Raw genomic sequence first — 24,198 nt, 5'->3', positions numbered from 1 at the left:
AAACGCTGGCCGAAGGACAGGAATTCTTGATGTGCAAGAAAAGATGAAAACTGCTGGGAGTAAAATCAGGACTGTATGCTGGATGGTCAAACAGCTCCCAGTCGAACTTCTGCGAAACAATAGCTGTGTGCCAAGCTGTATGGGCACAAGCGTTGTCATGGAACAGCCAACACCTGCAGTAAGTAGTCCACGCCTCTCGTTCTGAATGGCTCGTCGCAGTTTCTGCACATTTTCACAGTAACGGTCAGCATTCACTGTTTCACCTCTGGGCAGGAAGTCAATGAGTAGAATGCCGTTCCTCTTCCAAACATCGTGGGCATCACTTTCTGCACTGATACAGTCTGTTTGAATTTCGTCTTGACTGGAGATCCACTGTGACACCAATGCATTGAATGCTGCTTGGTTTCTGTGATCAAGTGAGAAATCCGCATATCATCGCCCATGATGATCCTGTCGAGGAACTCGTCGCCATCATCATGACACCACTGCAAAAATGCCAATGCTGTTTCAAAGCATTTCGTTTTGTGGTCGGGTATCAGGTTTTTAGGTGCCCACCTGGCACACAATTTCTTGAGCAACAGATGCTTAATGATAATTTCATAAAACAGGGGTTGCGATATCTGTGGAAAACGGCTGCTGAGCTTCGTAATCATCTCCAGGATGTACTCCCACACCAGCTCAAGCAACTGGTCATTGATGAGGGACGGTTGCCCACTATGTTCTTCATTGGGGACACTTCGACGACCTTCGGAAAAAAGCCTACACCAGCGCGCGCGCTCTCCACAGAAGGTGGGGTTCGGAGGCTTGTCTGCTCTGCAATGTAGGATAGATTGTGATCTGTGGCATCTCTGCTGAAAGAGCGCAATGCTGGTGCATACACAAGTGTTTCAGCGCACACTGTTCATCGTGCATTGTTGAACACGGAGCTCCACATCAGAGCACACCTATTGTTCACTTGTTGACCGAACGACATCGTCAGTTACGATTGCTGTGAGCACGAGACCATCGGTATTCGACAGTCGAACAATCGAAACATGTCGGTTCTTCGCGTGAATCACATTTCTGCTACATTAGGTCGACTGTCGTCTCCGAAACACCGTCATCGAGTTGAGCAGCGGGTAGAAACGTGCAGACAGCTATGGATACAGGCTGGTGAGAGGACAGTTCTGCTACTAGAGACATTCCCTTGCGTCTGCATGGGACCTTTGGTGGTAATCGGAGACATGCCGACAGCTACGAACCATCTGCATCCCTTCATGCTTGATGTCTTCTCCGACAACGATCTCATTTTGAATCGCGCACACTTGTTCACAGGGCACGATCGATCTGCGATCAGGAGAGCCTTCCGGCAGAACTGCAGCACCTCGAGACAACATTTTGGAAAAATGGGTACAACCAGAAGCAAATGAGACAAGCACTCAGACAGACTGCGCCAAGAGAACAAGAAGAAAAGTCAGAAGAACACAAGTCATTGACGTGCATTCCGTTTGTCGGAAACACCTCAAGAAAAATCGGTAGAATCCTGGGGAACCACAATGTGAAATGTGTATTCCGACCCCCTGCAAAAACCTTCACTCTACTGGGCTCAGTGAAAGATGACCTAGGCCTTCGAAAACCAGGCTTTTATCAAATTCCCTTTCAGTGCGGAAAATCATACACTGGGGAGACAGTCCGCACTGTAGAAGAGAGGTGCCGCGAACACAAGCGCCATACCGAATTACGCCAGGCCACTAAATCAGCCGTGGCTGACCATTGTATAAAGACTGAATACTATGGACTATGAAAAAACAAAAATACTCTGTCAATCCTCCTACTTCTGGGACTGCGTTAAATCCGACTACAGGACGATCTAATTAATAAAGACAGCGGCCTTCAGCTTAGTCAGGTTTGGAACCCTGCACTCAGCCTGGAGAGAAAGATGCGGTCCCAGAGATCGAGGACCGCCCCCGACGGCGGCAGCAGGGAGACTGCAGACCCCAGTTCAGACCCAGGCGCCGCTTCCCCCACCACCTCCAGTAGCCGCCGCGCCGGCCGCACCAAAGGCACCAGGAGAGGAACGGTGGAGGGGATAACGGCTAGTATATATAGAGGGGCGAGAGGAACAGCACTGATTAGACCTCTGATGACGTACGCAGCTCCCGTCTGGGGATATGCAGCTCCCACACGACTGCACCGCCTGCAGATCATACAGAACAAGGTGCTACGAATCATCAGCAATGCTCCACGCTACACACGCACCGTGGATCTTCACCATGAATACCGCCTTGATACCCTCAAGGAAGTATTCAAGAAACACGCCACACGACTACACAGGAACTCGAGACACTCGAACAATCCTTTCATCCTCACTCTGGGAAACTACGACCACAACCACAGGTGGAAACACAAGCGGCCAAAGACACTGCTAGCTAGGGCATAACCACCTATGGTAAACTAACATACGCAAACAGCGACAAACGCCGGTAAGCCCCTGCATATCAGCAACACTGACTGGCAACTACCAGCTGCTATTAGAGCCGACCAACAGGCCACAGCAGGGACACCGACGAGCTCGCCCACAGACGCACAAACAATTCGCTAACATCACCCTACACTGTGCATCCGATATATGACCTATCGGACACAAGACCGATAACAAACCTAACTGTTGCAGGTTGCAGGACGCTGAACGAGGACTCTGTACCAGCACCCAGCGCCAGCCGCCGAGCAGCACAAACGCACAACGTCAAGGTATCGACATGCGTGATACCCACTATTAACAAAGCCTATCCTTGCACAACCTATCGCAGGCAGCAAGACAACCGCTACTGCTCTTGCCGCCCGACCTAACTTTCGCAGAGGTTTTTTTCCCTTGGCTCTTGCTTTGGCACTTTTTTTCCTCTGCCCTTCAAACCGCTACCCTTCGTCAGATTTCGACCAATCTCGTATCTCCAGATGAGCGCGTATTAATGGTTAATCCTAACCAGACGTACGCGAACATCGCAGTACCCACATCCTGCGACACCTCACTTTAGTGAATACAATAACCCTTATGCAGAGATGGCAGTAGACCTTTTGTGTTGGCCATCATGCCGTGTGGGCGTGGAGGGGCTCCACCTCTATTTTAACAGCACAGCATTCGTCAGGCACCACCTAGAGATGACGGCGTGTACGTCTGCCGAAGTATTGTGGAGAAACTACGACGCTACCCGGTCGGATACCCGAGAACTGCTCAAATTGGAAATACGCCGGGAAAACTTCAGATCGCAGAACGATCTCATGTTTCAGCAGTATAATTGACCGTTCCTTGGAGACAGAACCGTGTTACAGTGGGTTGAGGAGCATTATAGTCAACACACGTGGATACCTGAGGGACCAAATTTGACTAACGTAACTAACGGGCGCCATCACCGGGTACGCAAATCAGCGGCCTGTTATTTACTCAAATTACATGATCGGTGCGTAGACATCTAACACCACGTACTTCCACAAACCTACCAACAAACTGTCGGATTCCTGACACGCAGAATCAGAGATGTATTTCGTTCCAGAGAAGAACAAACTAGCTATTAAGCAGACGGTCGTAATGTTTTGGCTCATCAGTGAATATTCCACGTAATGTCACCGTTAATTGCGTTGCCTGCCAGTGTGCGAAGACTACGAAGTAGTCGAGATGGTGTGCGGTCGCCAAGTTCCTCAGTACCGTACAGTTTTTAAAGTCTCTTAGCTCCTGAATGCGATAAGCGCGTTGCAAGTGCACGCTTGATGGAGGTATATCTTTCAGTGGTTGGCCGCGAAGTTAGGATGTATTGCACTTCTGTAGGCACTTGCTCGTTTATTGCATCACCTTGATGTGATGCGACCCAAAACAAATTGGCTCTCAACTTGGGCAAGCCACAGTACTGGATTATTCGACCAGAAGTGCGGGGCTTTGGCCGCAGTCGAACTGCCGCTGGTCTGACAGCGCTTGGCATGGTTGACGTTGACGCGGTATTTAACTAGTGATCCCGCACCGCGCGGTTGACGCGAAAACCGGCGCGAGATTCAATTTTTCTGACGCGTCACCCTATCGTTCCAGGCCTAATTCGGAATCTCGGGGTCATTAAACGTCGTGTGAAAATGCAGTTTATTAAGCACATAATACAACAGTTAATTACGAGGAGTAATCGTAATGTAAGACTGCTAACAGCGTCTACAACTAAACTTTTTCTTCTTAGCTCAGAGACACCACGAAAAATCAAATAGTTTGAAATAGTTAGGAGACGATCCACTGTTCACTTACGTATCCGCGCAACAGTTGATTCGTGACGTCACCAGACCGCTGCCTTAGACCTCAATCTGACGCTCATAGAACAGATATCACCAATTACGCAAATAGCGACCGCAACACATCACGCCTGTTTCGCATAACCGATAATGTGGACAGCAGCCATTCCATTTCTGACATTTTAAGGCCGGTGGCTCTGCCCTGTGTATGAGGTCTCCGTGACATCTTTCAACAATGCAACGCAAGACGGTATGTTACCCATGCCATTCTGACGCATCTCATGCCGAAGTCTCATGTTCTCCACACCTCTACCTATTGAAAACATCTGGTCATGCATTGGAATGACATGCCACCATTCGCCAGCCACCACGATAGATGGAGTATAGCATAGAATTATAACAACATGGAAAGACGTACCCTTATCTGTTATGAGAGGTCAGTCACTTAGTGCCACGCTGATGCAGATGAAAGCTCCATGTACTACACTGGGCATTCTGTATGCAACCAAATGACCAACAGACTGAATCATACATTCTTCCTACTATACTTATATGCATAATAAATAAAATTTGGTTATTTGCTAGCCTTTCTGCTGCGCACCTTTAATGGCAGCGTAATTCGGTGGCTTACGGAACACTTACTCGACTAATTTTTAAATATTGCTCATCAGTGTGGAAGCCTTATCAGGAAGAATAAACAGAAGAGACAGAGAAAATTCGACTTGACCCACGAGATCAGAAGACAGTAGCTATTAAAGAAGTCTCAACATTATAATATTCAGTAGCGTAATGGACGTTTGGTGCAGGGGTGATACACAAAACGTCTTCTGGAACAAACTATAAGGCGGCTTGCGAAATGTAAGTGTAGAAATACACTAATGAGCCATAACATTACGGCCTCCTGCTTAACACCTCTGGAGCGCAATACGAAAGCGATTCTGGATGGCATGGATCGACAAGTCCTTGGTAAGTTTTTGGAAGTATATGGTTTGTGGACGTACACCTGGCCTCCCATTGCGCCCCACATATGTTCCATCGGATTCACATCAGGCGATTTTGTCGGATAAGGCGTCAACGTGAGTTAGCTGTCGTCATCCTCAAACTCCTGTAGTACGATTCTCGCCTGCCGGTACAGACAGGTATCGTGCTGGTAAATGGTATGGTCATCAAGGAAGACATCAAACTTACAGGGATGCAGCTGATCTGAAATTATGTTCACGTAGTCCACAGCTGTAATGGTACCTTCAGTTACTACCACAGGTCTCATGGAAGCCAAGGTGTACGCTTCCCATGGCATAATACTGCCCCCAACAGCCTACTTCCGTGGTGCGAAGTGTGTTTGGAACGGCTGTTTACCTGGATGACGGCGTATCCGGAACGACCATAGACCTGGCATAACGACAAATGTGACTAACCTGAACAAGCTACGCATTTTCGTTGATCAACGGTCGGAGCTTGATGATCCTGTGCCTACTGCTATTGTAATTACAATGTCGTTGACTCTACATCTCCATGGATACTCTGCAAATAACATTCAACTGCCTGGCAGAGGGTTCATCGAACCACATTCACAATTCTCTGTTATTCCAATCACATATAGAGCGCAGTAGAAACGAACACCTATATCATTCCGTACCAGCTCTGATTTCCCCTATTTTAATATGGTGATCGTTTATCCCTATGTTGGTCGGCGCCAACAAAATATTTTCGCATTCGGAGGCGAAAGTTGGTGATTGAAATTTCGTGAGAAGATTCAACCGCGACGAAAAAAGCCTTTGTTTTAATGAAGTCCACCGCAAATCCTGTATCATTTCAGTGACACCCTTTCCCCTATTTCGCGATAATTCAAAACGTGCTGCCCTTCTTTGAACTTTTTAGATGTACTCCGTCAATCTATCTGGTAAGGATTCGCCGGCCAGGATGGCCGAGCGGTTCCAGGCGCTGCAGTCTGGAACCGCGCGACCGCTACGGTCGCAGGTTCAAATCCTGCCTCGGGCATGGATGTGTGATGTCCTTAGGTTAGTTATGTTTAAGTAGTTCTAAGTTCTAGGGGACTGATGACCTCAGAAGTTAAGTCCCATAGTGCTCAGAGCCATTTGAACCATTTTTTTGGTAAGGATTCCACACCGCGCAGCAGTATTCTAAAAGAGGACGGACAAGCGTAGTGTAAGCAGTCTCCTTAGTACATCTGTTACATTTTCTAAGTGTCCTGCCAATAAAACGCAGTCTTTGGTTGCCTTTCCCACAACAATTTGTATGTATTCCTTCCAATTTAAGTTATTCGTAATTGTAATTCTTATGTATTTAGTTGAATTTACGGCCTTTAGATTTGACTGATCTATCGTTTAACCGAGGTTTAACGGATTTCTTTTAGCACTCATGGGGTCGACCTCCCACTTTTCGTTATTTAGGGCCAATTACCAATTTTCGCACCATACAGATATCTTTCATAAATCGTTTTGCAACTTGTCTTGATCTTCTGATGACTTTACTAGTCGATAAACGACAGCGTTTCTGATCTGAAGCCTCCCTGTTCGTAATGTTTTCAATCATTAGTGCGGAATGCATCACATGGATGCAAATCTGAAAACAATTTTGTTTGCACTCTAGTGATACTTGGTTTGTTGCCTAACTACGACGCCGCAGCCAGCAAGTGTGAGGATCTCCGGAACGCTCAGACAGCTGCGGGAGGTCGCCAACTTAGTTAGCGACGACTGGTCTGGTAGAGAGCGAACCACACGGACAGAGGAAGAGTGCTCACGTACCTCTGTCGAGAGCGCGGCGGTCTCGTTGCTGGTGAGCGCCTTGGCGCTGAGCGCCCGCAGGAAGCGCAGCATCTCCCGCGAGCCGCCTCCCTGCTCGCGGTAGCCCAGCGCCTCCGCCAGCCGCCGGCTGCGGTCCGACATGTTGCGAGCGCTGCCCGTGGCGATGGACGCGGCGCCGCTCTGCGCGATCACGCGCCGGAATAGCCCTGCGACCAGTGCCAGCAGTCTGACTCATATAGCTCATCCAGGAGGGGAGGGGAGCAAGGGCAGGTAGGGTAGCACCTCCCACTAAAGAGATTTGGTACAGATGTTCATGCTATTACACACGAATAATTTTCGAATTTTACAGGTAACTCCCTGAGAATGAAGTAGTGGCAAAACTAAGATTCACAATACTGACGAGGTATCCTCCAACTTACCAACTACACTACTGGCCGTTAAAATTGCTACACCAAGAAGAAATGCAGATGATAAACGACTATTCATTGGACAAATATATTATACTAGAACTGACATGTGATTACATTTTCACGCAATTTGGGTGCATAGATCCTGAGAAATCAGTACCACCTCTGGCCGTAATAACGGCCTTGATACGCCTGGGCATTGAGTCAAACTGAGCTTCGATGGCGTGCACAGGTACAGCTGCCCATGCAGCTTCAACACGATACCACAGTTCATCAAGAGTAGTGACTGGCGTATTGTGACGAGCCAGTTGCTCGGCCACCATTGACCAGACTTTTCAATTGGTGAGAGATCTGGAGAATGTGCTGGCCAGGGCAGCAGTCGAACATTTTTTGTATCCAGAAAGACCCGTACAGGACCTGCAACATCGGTCGTGCATTATCCTGCTGAAATGTAGGGTTTCGCAGGGATCGAATGAAGGGTAGAGCCACGGGTCGTAACACATCTGAAATGTAACGTCCACTGTTCAAAGTGCCGTCAATGCGAACAAGAGGTGACCGAGACGTGTAACCAATGGCACCCCATACCATGATGCCGGGTGATGCGCCAGTATGGCAACGACGAATACACGCTTCCAATGTGCGTTCACCGCGATGTCGCCAAACACGGATGCGACCATCATGATGCTATAAACAGAACCAGGATTAATCCGCAAAAATGACGTTTAGCCATTGGTGCACCCAGGTTCGTCGTTGAGTACACCATCGTCGGCGCTCCTGACTGTGATGCAGCGTCAAGGATAACCGCAGCCACGGTCTTCGAGCTGATAGTCCATGCTGCTGCAAATGTCGTCGAACTGTTCGTGCAGATGGTTGTTGTCTTGCAAACGTTCCCATCTGTTGACTCAGGGATCGAGACGTTGCTGCACGATCCATTACAGCCATGCGGATAAGATGCCTGTCATCTCGACTACTAGTCATACGAGGCCGTTGCAATCCAGCACGGCTTTCCGTATTACCCTCCTGAACCCACCGATTCCATTTTCTGCTAAGAGTCATTGGATCTCGACCAACGCGAGCAGCAATGTCGCGATACGATAAACCGCAATCGCGATAGTCTACAATCCGACCTTTATCAAAGTCGGAAACGTGATGGTACGCATTTCTCCTCCTTACACGAGGCATCACAACAACGTTTCACCAGGCACGCCGGTCAACTGCTGTTTGTGTATGAGAAATCGGTTGGAAGCTTTCCTCATGTCAGCACGTTGTAGCTGTCGCCACCGGCGCCAACCTTGTGCGAATGCTCTGAAAAGCTAATCATTTACGTATCACAGCATCTTATTCCTGTCGGTTAAATTTCGCGTCTGTAGCACGTCATCTTCGTGGTGTTGCAATTTTTATGGCCAGTAGTGCATTTCTGATTTGCTCACAGGGTTCGGTTTGTACTGTCTGACTGGTAATCTGAAATTGTTCTTGAATCTTCGGGAATTTGATTAAAGGGAGGCGGAGGGAAGATCTTTCACAGAGGAAGAGAAGAATAGAGAAACTGACTTCCCGAATATGGGTGAAAATGGCTGAAAGAATCGGCGTTCCCCTCATTTGCACGCTCCTGAAACCGTAGTACTTCCGTGAAGCTGTGCACAAGAGTTTGAGATAACAAACACCTTATGGTGACTACAAAAATGTTCATCTATCAAGAGTGTGTGCTAAACACCCCCTTGTATTATACTGAGTCATGGACGTCTTACACTAAACAAAAGTGTAAGCTCGACGCCTTTCCTCTGCAGTGCTTAGCAGTGCTTACGAAGCATTCTTGGCGTAGCATGGAGGGAGGGACCATGCGACAAATGAGATGGTCGTCAATACTCCGAAGCTACCGAGAATTGCCACTTCTCTCAAGGAACGCCGCCTGTGGTGGGTAGGACACTTACATCGTATCAGAGCACCGTAGTCTACCCACACTACTTAATGAGATAGCACTTACTAAGAGACCCCCTGGAGGATCTGCATTGCTCTTTAAAGACTGCGTCAAGCTTGGTATGAACGCAGTTAATATTCAGTATGACTAATGGGAGGACCTCGCCGAAGCTCGCAGCACATGGACGAAACTCGTCAAGCATGGCAAGTATCACGATGACGCCTGACTCAACAACTTCGCTGCGAAATAAGCGTGTACACAGGCGCCTCTGACGAAGCCCTCTTTCGGGGCGATATACAGTGGCCCAACCAGTGGCGCCAAATGGGCTCCCTCATTGGAGTCCTGAGTCAGAAAGAAACTGCTGATGTGACGCTTCTTCGTGAGGGAGTATAGGCCGTTAATGTTGATGTCTATAGTTTGCAGACCAGTGTTCAAGTCGCCTTGCTTAGCTAAATAATGACAATTTTGAGAGCACACATATGTTTTTCATGTTGTAAATCACGACGTTACCGAAGTTGTGAGATTTTCTTGCTTATTATGGATCTTAAACTAATTGTGTGATACATTTATTTCTCAATTTTTGGCATGTATGCATTTTAAAGGCTATATTTTTCTGCACTGTTGAAACAAGGGTCCTGTTACTGTTGTAGACAAATTGTTATTATTATTAAATTAACATGTTTTATATAGGGTGATCTTACTAAATGGGAACAAATTGCAAGAAACAATCCCTGAGAGGATAAAGACTTCGGCACATGAACCGTGATGTCGAACATCAACGTTGAGCGCGCTGCTTCCGTAGCGCGCTCCAGCAACGGTTGTCAACTGTATCTGGCTCGCACACCACATCGCTTGTGGAACTGACGGGCGTAAAATTCCTACGTTATGTCTATTGAAACGCACATTTGCCCTCTTTCCCATACGCTAGTCATGTTGTTCCGTCTGCATTATATGTACACTCCTGGAAATGGAGAAAAGAACACATTGACACCGGTGTCAGACCCACCATACTTGCTCCGGACACTGCGAGAGGGCTGTACAAGCAATGATCACACGCACGGCACAGCTGACACACCAGGAACCGCTGTGTTGGCCGTCGAATGGCGCTAGCTGCGCAGCATTTGTGCACCGCCGCCGTCAGTGTCAGCCAGTTTGCCGTGGCATACGGAGCTCCATCGCAGTCTTTAACACTGGTAGCATGCCGCGACAGCGTGGACGTGAACCGTATGTGCAGTTGACGGACTTTGAGCGAGGGCGTATAGTGGGCATGCGGGAGGCCGGGTGGACGTACCGCCGAATTGCTCAACACGTGGGGCGTGAGGTCTCCACAGTACATCGATGTTGTCGCCAGTGGTCGGCGGAAGGTGCACGTGCCCGTCGACCTGGGACCGGACTGCAGCGACGCACGGATGCACGCCAAGACCGTAGGATCCTACGCAGTGCCGTAGGGGACCGCACCGCCACTTCCCAGCAAATTAGGGACACTGTTGCTCCTGGGGTATCGGCGAGGACCATTCGCAACCGTCTTCATGAAGCTGGGCTACGGTCCCGCACACCGTTAGGCCGTCTTCCGCTCACGCCCCAACATCGTGCAGCCCGCCTCCAGTGGTGTCGCGACAGGCGTGAATGGAGGGACGAATGGAGACGTGTCGTCTTCAGCGATGAGAGTCGCTTCTGCCTTGGTGCCACTGATGGTCGTATGCGTGTTTGGCGCCGTGCAGGTGAGCGCCACAATCAGGACTGCATACGACCGAGGCACACAGGGCCAACACCCGGCATCATGGTGTGGGGAGCGATCTCCTACACTGGCCGTACACCACTGGTGATCGTCGAGGGGACACTGAATAGTGCACGGTACATCCAAACCGTCATCGAACCCATCGTTCTACCATTCCTAGACCGGCAAGGGAACTTGCTGTTCCAACAGGACAATGCACGTCCGCATGTATCCCGTGCCACCCAACGTGCTCTAGAAGGTGTAAGTCAACTACCCTGGCCAGCAAGATCTCCGGATCTTTCCCCCATTGAGCATGTTTGGGACTGGATGAAGCGTCGTCTCACGCGGTCTGCACGTCCAGCACGAACGCTGGTCCAACTGAGGCGCCAGGTGGAAATGGCATGGCAAGCCGTTCCACAGGACTACATCCAGCATCTCTACGATCGTCTCCATGCGAGAATAGCAGCCTGCATTGCTGCGAAAGGTGGATATACACTGTACTAGTGCCGACATTGTGCATGCTCTGTTGCCTGTGTCTATGTGCCTGTGGTTCTGTCAGTGTGATCATGTGATGTATCTGACCCCAGGAATGTGTCAATAAAGTTTCCCCTTCCTGGGACAATGAATTCACGGTGTTCTTATTTCAATTTCCAGGAGTGTAAATAAAAACTTCAGTATCAACAGACATGTTGTAAGAGGAAAAGGAAAGTACCATGTCCTGTCGATAAGAAATTATCAGAAACTATTTGAAAACGCGAAGGCTAGTAGAAAATTTTTTTTGGATCCAGTGAGATTCGAGCTAGCATCAAATCCTCTAATGTTTTACAATTCCACAACGCTAGTCATTGCAGCAGTCCGCCATTGAGTATTGTGTAGCCATAGCTAGCGTCTTACCATATTCTACAAACTTCAGTCATAGATGTGTTATTAACTGACATTACGTGATAACAAATTGTACCAAACACATTGCATTTCTTAAGGATCCTCTGCGTGTCATTGCCTTGAAACAACGTAGTTTCATAATATGCATGTCCAAAGGAACCTGGCATCCTAATTCGGAATAACACAGGTACTGCAATGAGGAAAGCCAATACGGCGTCTCGGTACTCTGTAGTGAAGAGAGAGATGGCGTCCATGTGACATAAATGACGTTCTTCCATTTCATTGGGCAACGTTCAGATGCACGTTTATAATACATGCCATACTACATATTGCTCCGCACGTACGGAAAATACTCACCAACGTGCTTTTTCCACGCATGGCGTCAGAAACTTGGCACGCTCAACGCTCAACCTTTGAATGCACGGTCCGTGTGCTACGCCTTGAGGAACAAAAACGGGCACATCGACATAATGCCAGAAACACGATCCAAGGGAGGTACACCCACCTGAAGATGGGGATGGAACATTTTTTACAGTGTAGATGACTGAGAGTACGCATGAGAACACACCAGGCTTGTGGGAACGTGCGAACGTTTTCCCTGTAAAAGTGTTCCAGCTCCACACTCAAGATGACATGAGGTGGGGTCCATCACACTTCATACCAACAAAGGCTATGTTTCTGCAGGAAATGGAGATATGCCTCGCCTGTGAGGTGATGTGGAAGACTGTGTAAGTCGGCTGTTTAGGTTTTTGTGTTGGTAACGCCACGTAGTGCTCTGTATGAAAATCGCTGACTGCGCTGTGTGCAGTCTGTGGCTGCTTGGACACATTGTTGGAATAGTGTAGCGTTGGGCAGTTGGATGTGAGCAGCGCGTAGCGTTGGGCAGTTGGAGGTGAGCCACCAGCAGTGGTGGATGTGGGGAGAGAGATGCCAGAGTTTTGAGATGTTACTATGAGCGGACGATCTGGACGTGTGTCCGTCAGAAAAAGGAAATTTGTCAACTTGGGTGTCACGAATTTATATATATTATGGCTTTTGAACACCATTAAGGTATATACATTGTTTGCTCTCTATCAAAATCTTTCATTTGCCAACTATATGCCTATCAGTAGTTAGTGCCTTCAGTAGTTAGAATCTTTTATTTAGCTGGCAGTATTGGCGCTCGCTGTATTGCAGAAGTTCGAGTAACGAAGATCTTTGTGAGGTAAGTGATTCATGAAAGGTATAGGTTATTGTTAGTCAGGTCTATTCTTTTGTAGGGATTATTGAAAGTCGGACTGCGTTGCGCTAAAATATTGTGTGTCAATTTAGAAATGATCAGAATAGGTAAAGAGAAAACAGTTTCAGAACGTTTAATTTTGCTCAGATGTTTGAAAATCAAATAACGTAATAGTTTTTCCAGCACAGTCATTCTTTACATTCAACGGGGAAGTTTCAACTGACTCGTCCTACGACGTGGTCGCCAGTAATCTCCACCCACACACTGAGGTTGAACTGGTGCTGACGGTTCAGTTCTGACGGTTCACTAACAACAGTTGGGGATTCTCCATAGCACTCAGTTATGTGATGTGAAGATCGACAAGAGTACCTCTCGTAAAGGTAGCCTCATCTGTGACTGGAATGGATGCAGAACTTCCAGCACGTTGGTGGCCTGGGCGTCGAATCAACAAAAAAATTGTATCTGCAGAGTCGGTAATAGACCTTTCCGCGTTTTAAATGATACACATAGTTGCGGTTGTCGTGGAGAATTTTCCACATGGGCATTTGGCTTATCCCTTGCAGATGGGCCTCGTGCATGGTGCTCATATCGGGTTCAGTGTCAATAATCTTATCCCTCCACCTTCAAGTGAGTATATTTCCTTTGTAACTCATTTTCGGCTGTATGCCATTTGGTCTTTTATAAACCTTTTCCTCTCGGGAGTCGTTTCCTGCAGGTTGTCTCCATGTAATAAAATCGCCCTGCATTTCATTAAAAACATTTTGTCCTTCATTAGACCTTCTGAATCAAAAACCAGGTGAGCGGAAATGACAGTGAACGGAGGTCTCTTGAGCCAGAATCGTTAACCTTTTCACGAAGATCACTCGATATGTTTCTAACTGTCGAATACTCTCCTCTGTCGTAGTATCAAAGTAAGTTCTACACACTAATTTTTGTCAAAATCGTCAGATTCTGTAATTTCGGTTTTCATTTGTATTCCTTACTTGGAGGATCAAAACAAGTGCTCACATCTAGAGATTCTGCAGCGTTACTGCATTGTTCATATGGAATACAGTCTGTTTGGAAATATCATAAGATTCTGTTGTCATTTTATGAACTTGGGCAAAATTTATGTTATTCCTGGGCACTTCACTGTTGGCCGTATCAGTAAAAAAATCTTCAGTACGTTCGATGGTAGCACCACACATAGGCCCGTGCTCCCACAGTTTCCTCGCTACCACACACACGTCAGTGCACTGTTCCACAGAAGACTGAAACCACACATGAACACAAGATGCCGCACGGAAACACAGAGTTTGTAGTTGGCTCTGACGTATTGCGCTGTTATCAGTGTGTATGCGATAGCAAAGCTATGAGGTGGGTGAATCACAGTGCTTACAAGGGAACCTCCCCATCGCACCCCCCTCAGATTTAGTTATAAGTTGGCACAGTGGATAGGCCTTGAAAAACTGAACACAGATCAATCGAGAAAACAGGAAGAAGTTGTGTGGAACTATGAAAAAAATAAGCAAAATATACAAACTGAGTAGTCCATGCTCCAGATATGCAACATCAAGGATAATCGGAGCTCAGGAGCGCCGTGGTCCCGTGGTTAGCGTGAGCAGTTGTAGAATGAGAGGGCCTTGGCTCAAGTCTTCCCTCGAGTGCAAGTTTAATTTTTTATTTTTAGACAATTATTATCCGTCCGTCCGTCCGATGCTGCACAGGTACACAGAGCAGTATTGTTTACGTGATCGTGATCATGTGTCAATTATCAAAGTTCAGGCACTCACACATTATCAACTTCGCTCTCCAAAATTCCAGGACATGTTCAGATTTGCTTGGACATATGCAGGATTTGACAGTCTACACACTGAAAAATTTGAAAACGTTAAAAACATATGTTTTGACAGAGCATAGGGAAAACTGTACGACTGTGAAACTCTTGCATTCATTTGTTGCAGTTTGTGACAAACTCTTATGTTTTCATCACTTTTTAGGGAGTGATTATCACATCCACAAGTAAACCTAAATCGGGCAAGGTAGAAGAATCTTTTTACCCATTCGCCAAGTGTACAAGTTAGGTGGGTCGACAGCATATTCTTGTCATGTGACGCACATGCCGTCACCAGTGTCATACAGGATATATCAGACGTGTTTTCCTGTGGAGTAATCGGTCGACCTATGACCTTGCGATCAAAGGTTTTCGGTTCCCATTGGAGAGGCACGTCCTTTCGTCTACTAATCGCACTGTTTTGCGGTGCGGTCGCAAAACACAGACACTAAACTTATTACAGTGAACAGAGACGTCAATGAACGAACGGACAAATCATAACTTTGCGAAAATAAAGAAGGTAAACTTTTCACTCGAGGGAAGACTTGGACCAAGGACCTCTCGTTCCGCAGCTACTCACGTGAACCACGGGATCACGGCGCTTCTGAGCTCATATTATCCTTGATGTTGCATATCTTGAGCATGGACTAGTCAGTTTGTATATTTTGCTTATTTTTTCGTAGTTCCACACAACTTCTTCCTGTTTTCTCGATTGGTCTGTGTTCAGTTTTTCAAGGCCTATCCACTGTGCCAACTTGTAACTAAATCTGACGGGGGTACGATGGGGAGGTTCCCTTGTTAGCACCGGCGAACTGCAAAGAGCGGATGAGACCTTGAGGTGTCTAATTTCGTGACGACCACTTTAGTCACAGTCAAATTCTGAAAATCTACATTGTACAACACCTTACGTATAAGAGTAATTACCAGTTTTACATTAAATACAAAGTTTGCGCGGAGATAATCGGCAAGAGGCTTCTTTGACTACAGAGGCGTTGACCTCAGGTTCGATTCTTGATGATGGCACCAGATTTTTTTTTTTTTGGTGGAAATGTCTAGAACTCAGTCCACCTTGTTTTGCCAAAGGAAGAAGCTCCTTGATGAAGTAGTTAGCAAAATTCACGAAGAAGCCACCTAAGAGACACCATGAAACCGAAAGTCACACAACATTAATATAGGTAACGGTGCTTACCAGCAGCTAGTGGCGAATACATAAGCATGTTGGCAGCAATGGCTCCCGCGCTCTGGCCGAATACGGTCACATTTTCTGGGTCTCCGCCGAAAGCTGCGATGTTGTGGCGCACCCAGCGCAGGGCCGCCACCATGTCCTTGAGACCCGCGTTGCCGGGCACTACCTCGTCACCCGTGCTCAGGAACCCTGCCAGACACAATGCTCTGCTGAAGACGTGCTTTGAAGATGAAACCACATTTAATATTCATCACACGTACAGCTATGCTATTCAATCTGTGTATTGAGCAAGCAGTAAAGGAAACAAAGGAAAAGTTCGGAATAGGTATTAAAACCCATGGAGAAGAAATAAAAACTTTGAGGTTCTCCGATGACATTGTAATACTGTCAGAGACAGCAAAGCACTTAGATGAGCAGTTGAATGGAATGGACAGTGTCTTAAAAGGAGGGTACAAGATGAACATCAACAAATGCAAAACGAGGATAATGGAATGTAGTCGAATTAAGTCGGGTGATGCAGAGGGAATTAGATTAGGAAATGAGACACTTAAAGTAGTAAATGAGTTTTGCTATTTGGAGAGCAAAATAACTCATGATGGTCGAAGTAGAGAGGATATAAAATGTAGACTGGCAATGGCAAGGATAGCGTTTCTGAAGAAGAGAAATTTGTTAACATCGAGTATAGATTTAAATGTCAGGAAGTCGATTCTGAAAGTATTTGTATGGAGTGTAGCCATGGACGATAAATAGTTTAGACAACAAGAGAATAGAAGCTTTCGAAATGTGGTGCTACAGAAGAATGCTGAAGATTAGATGGGTAGATTACATTAGGAGGTATTGGGAGTTTGTGGCACAACTTGACTAGAAGAAGGGATCGGTTGGTAGGACATGTTCTGAGGCATCGAGGGATCACCAATTTAGTACTGGAGGGCACCATAGAGGGTAAAAATCGTAGAGGGAGACCATGAGGTGAATACACTAAGCAGATTCAGAAGGATGTAGGCTGCAGTAGGTACTGGGAGATGAAGAAGCTTGCACAGGATAGAGTAGCATGGAGAGCTGCATCAAACCAGTCTCAGGACTAAAGACCACAACAACAACAACATGTATAACTATGGGCTTCCAATATCAGTTTCGATAAAATAACTCATATCGAGTCCAATACCTACAATTATATCGATACTTCGATTACATCAGAACAAAAGTTTCGATATGACAGAATCGGAAGGTATTTTTTGCTTAAATGTATTTTTAATCTTTTCTTTAGCATAAAAAGCATTTTAATACAAGGCGAAATCTGGAAGTTGTTGCATGAACTGACATAAGCATAAGAGCAATTACAAATTAAGCTGTATAGGGTAAATATTCCATATGCCTACAAAAACATAGGTATTAACGAAAATTTCATGCTACACTTGTGACTTATTCTTTGAAGTAAAGCTATTTTTGTAGTGTTCACATCATAACTACTTGAACCATTTTTTCTGATACACTGCACAAGAATGTTAACATTTTTCTTTACCAACATTTACTTCGCATGCATTTGTGCACTCGAGCCAGTTTTCGAAGGTATGGATACATACTTAAAAGTACTGCTATGTGCTGCTTAAATCTGATATGTTCATAAAAAACTACGGTTTGTATTTATTTTTTATTACTGAAAATGTATTTCCTTCGTACATTTTAGCTCTCATAAAAGTTGCAGCGAAAGATAATCGTTTTCTTCTGTAACATGCTATGCTTCCGTTACGATACTTCGATATTTCTTATAATACTATTAAATTCGATATCGGTAACACAGGAAGCGGAACTAGAGTATTGATACCTACAAATACCAATAACATTGGAATGTCACTACATGTAACATAAAAACAACATGTAAGCGACTCACTGTGGGCCATACATCTTGAAGTTTTACAAAATACACAGAGGAGTTCGCAAACGTCCACTTAGGTCTACATGAAATGTCAGAAAGAACCTACTCTGTTTACCGCCACACAGAATAGGGTGTCCCACAAGAGTCCAGATGGCAGAGAAACCCAGACAGTGTATTTTCACGGAGGGAACAAGTGAGACTTCTCAGACTTTCCCAGCCGATCTGTTGTAAATACATTACTTGAGTTTGTCACCTAATAAAGTTGTCTAAACAACTGTTCGATATCCTCAGGTGGTGGTTATTGCTGTGAACACTGCTCCAAGGCAAGACTGGTGATTACATCCACGTCTACATCTGCTAGCGCGGCGTCGAAACTTAGCGGCGTCAGGGATGGACTTACAAAAAATGGTTCAAATGGCTCTGAGCACTATGGGACTTAACTTCTGAGGTCATCAGTCCCCTAGATCTTAGAACTACTTAAACCTAATTAACCTAAGGACATCACACACATCCATGCCCGAGGCAGGATTCGAACCAGCGACCGTAGCGGTCGCGCGGTTCTAGACTGTAGCGCCTAGAACCGCTCGGGCACCCCGGCCGGCCAATGGACTTACAAACTCACGGAAAGGCGCAGTGAGTTGAAGGAAAGTAGCGCTCACAGTGACCCCTGACGTGATTTAACTCTTTGCAATGCACTGCATTTATAAAAGGCGAAGAAAAAATTCGCACTTGGAGGTCGGCATGCGATTCGTCATCCAGATTCAAGACAAAAGTTTATGTAGCAAAATCAGATCGGTTGCAGTTTGAAAAATGTATGAAAACGAGGAGCTGACGACGCATCATGCAGAGCATTGGAATGCACAGAGGAACATGTATCATCCCGCACTACCTTACCAGCCGTCGTAGCTCACTGAGTAGACTGTGGGGCATCAAACCCACTTCCACTTTTGTGCTATACTTCAAATTCTCGTCAGTTTCCTTTTTTATCTTTATTTTGTAGGAGTCCGTTTCCTGGTTCTCGTCGTTTATAAGTAGGACATCATTTTGTCACATGATAATAGCCTATCTCACGATAGTGCGATCCATTAAACTGCATGCATGTCTTCTAACCACGCAACTGGTCCTGTGAAGTACGAGGGGCGTTTGAAAAGTCCGTGCAAAAATAAAAACTACTTACATGTTTGGGGCAAACCTTATTTATTTTTCAACATAGTCTCCTTTTAGACTTATACACTTCGTCCAATGCTGTTCTAATTTGTTGATCCCTTCCGAATAATAGGAATTGTGAAAGTCTGCAAAACAGCTATCAGCTGCTGCAATCACCTCCTCGTTTGAATAAAATTTTAGTCCCACCAGCCATTTCTTCAAATTGGGGAATAAATAGTAGTCCGATGGAGCCAAGTCTGGAGAACAGGGGGGATGTGAAACGAGTTGGAATCCTATTTCCATTAATTTTGCGACCACAACTGCTGAGGTGTATGCTAGTGCATTGTCGTGATGGGAAAGGAATTTTTTCCGGTCCAATCGCCGATGTTTTTCTTGCAGCTCAGTTTTAAAACGGTCCAATAACGAATAACATGCACCTGTAATAGTTTTACCCTTTTCCAGGTATTCGATGAGGATTATCCCTTGAGTATCCCAAAAGACAGTAGCCATAATCTTTCTGGCCGAAGGAATGGTCTTCACCTTTTTTGGTGTAGATTCTCCTTTGGTAACCCATTGTTTAGATTGTTCTTTGGCGTCAGGAGTATCGTAATGTAACTATGTTTCATCTATAGTGACGAAACGACGCTTAAAGACCTGCGGATTCTTCCTGAACAGCTGCAAACCATCCTTGCAACACTTCACACGATTCCATTTTTGGTCAAGCGTGTGCAATCGCGGAACCCATCTTGCGGATAGCTTTCTCATGTCCAAATGTTTATGCAAAATATTATGTACCCGTTCATTCGAGATGCCCACAGCACTAGAAATCTCACACATCTTAACTCTTCTGTCATTCATCACCATATCATGGATTTTATCAATGATTTCTGTGTCGTAACCTCCACAGGGCCTCCAGAACGTTCAGCATCAATTGTGCCCATATGGCCACTCCGAAAATTTTGAAACAACTTATAAACTGTTCTAATCGAAGGTCCAGAGTCATCCTAATGTTTATCAAGCTTCTCTTTAGTCTCCTGAGGCGTTTTTCCTTTCATACAGTAATGTTTAATCACCACATGAAATTCTTTTTCGTCCATTTTTTGACAATCACTCGACTTCCTTGATTCATACGCATGACAAACACAAAGAAATAGACCAATATGGCTGAAACTTGGTGTGCGTTGTTTCCAAAGATGCTACTAACTAATTATCACCTCGATACGTGCCTCTCATACATGGAGGGGGGGGGGGGGGGGCTTCACGGTGGAGTATACCTTTGGTGCTGGGTGTATCTGATAATGCTGCTACTGCTGCGTTTGCAGCACGGTAGTGACACGAGGTCGTTGGGATCCAGCACGGCGTTCCGTATTACCCTCCTGAACGCACCGATTCCATATTCTGCTAAGTCATCGGATCTCGACCAACGCGAGCAGCAATGTCGCGAGACGATAAACCGCAATCGCGATAGGCTACAAACCGACCTTTATCAAAGTCGGAAACGTGATAGTACGCATTTGTCCTCCTTACACGAGGCAACACAACAACGTTTCACCAAGCAACGACGGTCAACTGCTGTTTGTGTGTGAGAAATCGGTTGGAAACTTGCTTCATGTCAGCACGTTGTAGGTGTCGCCACCGGCGCCAACCTTGTGTGAATGCTCTGAAAAGCCAATCATTTGCATATCACAGCATCTTCTTCCTGCCGGTTAAATTTCGCATCTGTAGCACGTCATCTTCGTGGTGTAGCAATTTTAATGGCCAGTAGCGTAGATTAAGGATGTTTTAACAGTAATTCCGGTATCTTTGCTTAAATTTCAAACAGGTAGTCTAAAGTGTCATGTGGCAGATGACGGTCAGGTTGGTATCCCATCACTGTGTGCAGCATGTCAGAACACGTCTTTGCTGGTCATCGGTCCCCAGTTCGATCAGGATTCATCACTGAAGACAACTGTGTTCCAGTCAATGAGATTCCAGGCCGAAGACGTGTCTGGAGAGGGTCTGGGCAGCGGTGGGGTACTTGATAGCCCGACTGTCACCCGACATGCGGCCCGACGCCCAGGACTGATGGTCTGGGTTGCCACTTATTTTCATAGCATGACCCCTTTGTCACCTGCGGCACGCTTACAACACGGCGGTTCATCGACAATAGTACTATGCCCCATTTTGTTGCCCTCCATGGCAAGTCATCATGGGCTTACATTTGAAGAAGATAATACCCGTCCGTAAATGGCGAGTGTTTCTACAGCTTGTATTCGTGCTTGCTGAACCCTACCTTGGCCGACAACGTACCGAATCTCTCCGCAATTGAGAAAGTTTGGAGCATTGTGGGCAGGGCCCTCCAACCATCTCGAGATTTTGAGGATCTAAAGCTCCAATTGGATAGAATTTGGCGCGATATCCCTCAAGAGGACATCCAACAAGCCATGTCAATCAATGCCAGGACGAATAAGTGCTTACATAAGGGCCAGAGGTGGACCAATGAGTTATTGACTTGCTCAGTTTGTGAAGCTCTTTCTCTTGAACAAATCATCAATTTTTTCTGAAATTGTAATCGTTTGTTCGTCTATACAAGTACACCACATCTACCGATTTTCGTCCCATTCGGCGAATTCCTACATGCTACGTGTTTTTGACTGTGCCGGTGGCTGTGGCCGAGCGGCTCTAACCGCTTCAGTCCAAAACCGCATTGCTGCTATGGTGGCAGGTTCGAATCCTCCCTCGGGCATGGATGCGTGTGATGTCCTTAGGTTAGATAGGTTTAAGTAGTTCTAACTCTAAGGGACTCATAACCTCAGATGTTAAGTCCCATGGTACTTAGAGCCATTTGAACCACTACAGTGCGATAACTGTCCTGAAGGGCAGTAATGACAGTATATCTGAGTTCGATCAAGGGTAGATTTTGGTGGCCCGGAGGCTCAGCACTAGCATTTCGGAAACTGTACTACTTGTCTGGTGTTCAAGGAGTGCTGTGGTGTGTGTGTGGCGAAACCAAGGTGAAACAACGTCCAGATGTCGTGGGGTTGGCAGCCACCCCTCCTTACAGATGTTGGACGACGTAGGCTGGGCATATGGGTAAAACACGACAGGTTACGATCTGTGATGGAACTAACATCAGATTTCAAAGCTGGGCAGAGTACAGATGTGTTTGAACACACACTGTACCAAACACTCTTAATGATGGACCTGCACTGCCAATGGTCCATGCGTGTGTCAATGTTAACACTACAGCATTGCCGGCTACGTCTGAAATGGGCATGTGACCATAGGCACTGGACGTTGGCGCAGTGGTAGAGCATTGCATGGTGTGATGAATCCCGACACCTTCTTCATCATGCCGATGGGAGGGTGTGAATAACACCAATAGTACCATAGATTAAGGTGAAGGGATGAAACGCAGGTAGTCTAACAGCATGAAATATTAAAATGCTATACACCACGATACTACACAAAAAATAAAAAAACGAATTTGAGGATTCTTGTAGAAGTTAAGACTCAAAATATCTTAGAATTGTAACATGGAAAGGGCGCCGAAATTTGTAAAGCTTTTTAAGAAGGCGTAAAACAATGTAGGTACTAGACATATGTTAGATGATTATAAGTAAAACTTTTTGTAACAACCATTGTAAAAACTCCAGCAAAGACCAGATGCAACGACCCACAAGTTGCAACTCGACAAGTATCAAGAAAGAAAAGGACGTAATTAGCAAGACACGATTCCTACAAGGCAGAAGCGTCGAGAGTAGGGAAAGGACAGCGAGACCAACAGAGGGCCCTTCTTGTAGCGGAAGTGGGCAGTAAATCTGTGAACCACAGGATGGCGGAACCCTGCTGGGACAGAACACGGAACCACAGAGTGAGGGTCTCGGAATGCCCGGACTCAGTGGAGCGAGCAAAAAACGGCCTGACGAGAAGACGGCTTAGGAAAGCCACCACTGGCAAAAAAATATGTGTAAAAGTCACACTACTGCTATTAAACAGCACGCTGATGCACAAAACTGAAGAAAACGTCCACAAAGTAGAAATGACATGCCCAAACGATTTATCAAACTGTCACTCAGAGGAGAACTTCAAAGCGACTAGTTATCAATAAATATTTCCATATCCCGCCCAGAGAAGAACCAAGAAGCAAGTAAGAAGCAGAGAAAAAGCAGGAAGAACAGAAGTTGAAGATTCGCAAGATTGAGACCAAGAAAGAAGATGGGTGAAGAATAGACGACATACCTTCCCAAGTATTACAACGAAAAACGACCGCTTTTAGCGACACATAACGATGACTTTCACGCATACAAAGCCAGTAAACCACGAGATTCTGCACTCACAGCTCCATTCCATTGTGGGACCTCCACAACAGCAACACACACTTGCAAAGCCAACAAGGAACGACGAACGAAGCTGTACATCAAATACTTGCCCACATCCATCTCGCTCAAGTCCATCACCTTCGCGCAAAAACATTCGCCAACCTCATGCTTAAATATTCATAGGATTGTGTGAATGTGTGAAATCAAATTATGTGATGCAGGAATTGTGCAAAAGAAACGTGTGAAAAACTAAATAACTTAAGCACGCCAGACAGTTAATAAACTACAAAATAACAGTCATCGGCTATAGACTTAAGTAAAAAATAGACTGTCGATAAAAATAAGTCATTAGTTCTGAAATGGACAGTATATAAAGAACAAAAGTAATACATAATAAACACTAAAACTATATGCCACTTATTTTCTCCTCATAAAAATAAAAGAATAACTATATTTTACTTATTTTCTCCTTATAAAAACAAAGAATAAAAAATTATCTTGTTGGATGTTTTCCCTTTTCTTAACATTTGTACCATTTGTTAGGATAATATCTCAATACTTCTGTATGTATATTTCTTTGTCAAAGCAATTCTTGGAAATAATTCTTATTTGTTAGTGTAACAATGTTGACATGAGTGTCTAGAAACAAAAACATTTTACTTGTACATGATATTTAGAAAATGTGTTAGGAGTTGATTTTACTTAATTACTAAATTTACATAA

At 45.6% G+C, this 24,198-nt stretch overlaps 1 protein-coding gene across 2 annotated transcripts in view; it reads right to left on the bottom strand.

The window, feature by feature from the left end:
- The window catches only part of LOC124588910 (esterase FE4-like), a 292,280-nt gene that overhangs the window by 98,023 nt on the left and 170,059 nt on the right, over positions 1-24,198 (bottom strand). For both annotated transcript variants that reach the window (XM_047131505.1, XM_047131506.1), the window contains 2 exons: positions 16,156-16,341; positions 7,011-7,216 (listed from right to left, as the gene is read on the bottom strand). In XM_047131505.1, the coding sequence (XP_046987461.1) occupies positions 7,011-7,216; positions 16,156-16,341 (392 nt within the window). The remainder of the gene's footprint in view (positions 1-7,010; positions 7,217-16,155; positions 16,342-24,198) is intronic.

Source organism: Schistocerca americana, chromosome 2, assembly GCF_021461395.2.
Source record: "Schistocerca americana isolate TAMUIC-IGC-003095 chromosome 2, iqSchAmer2.1, whole genome shotgun sequence".
NCBI lineage: Eukaryota > Metazoa > Arthropoda > Insecta > Orthoptera > Acrididae > Schistocerca > Schistocerca americana.
This window is presented reverse-complemented; position numbering and strand designations above follow the sequence as displayed.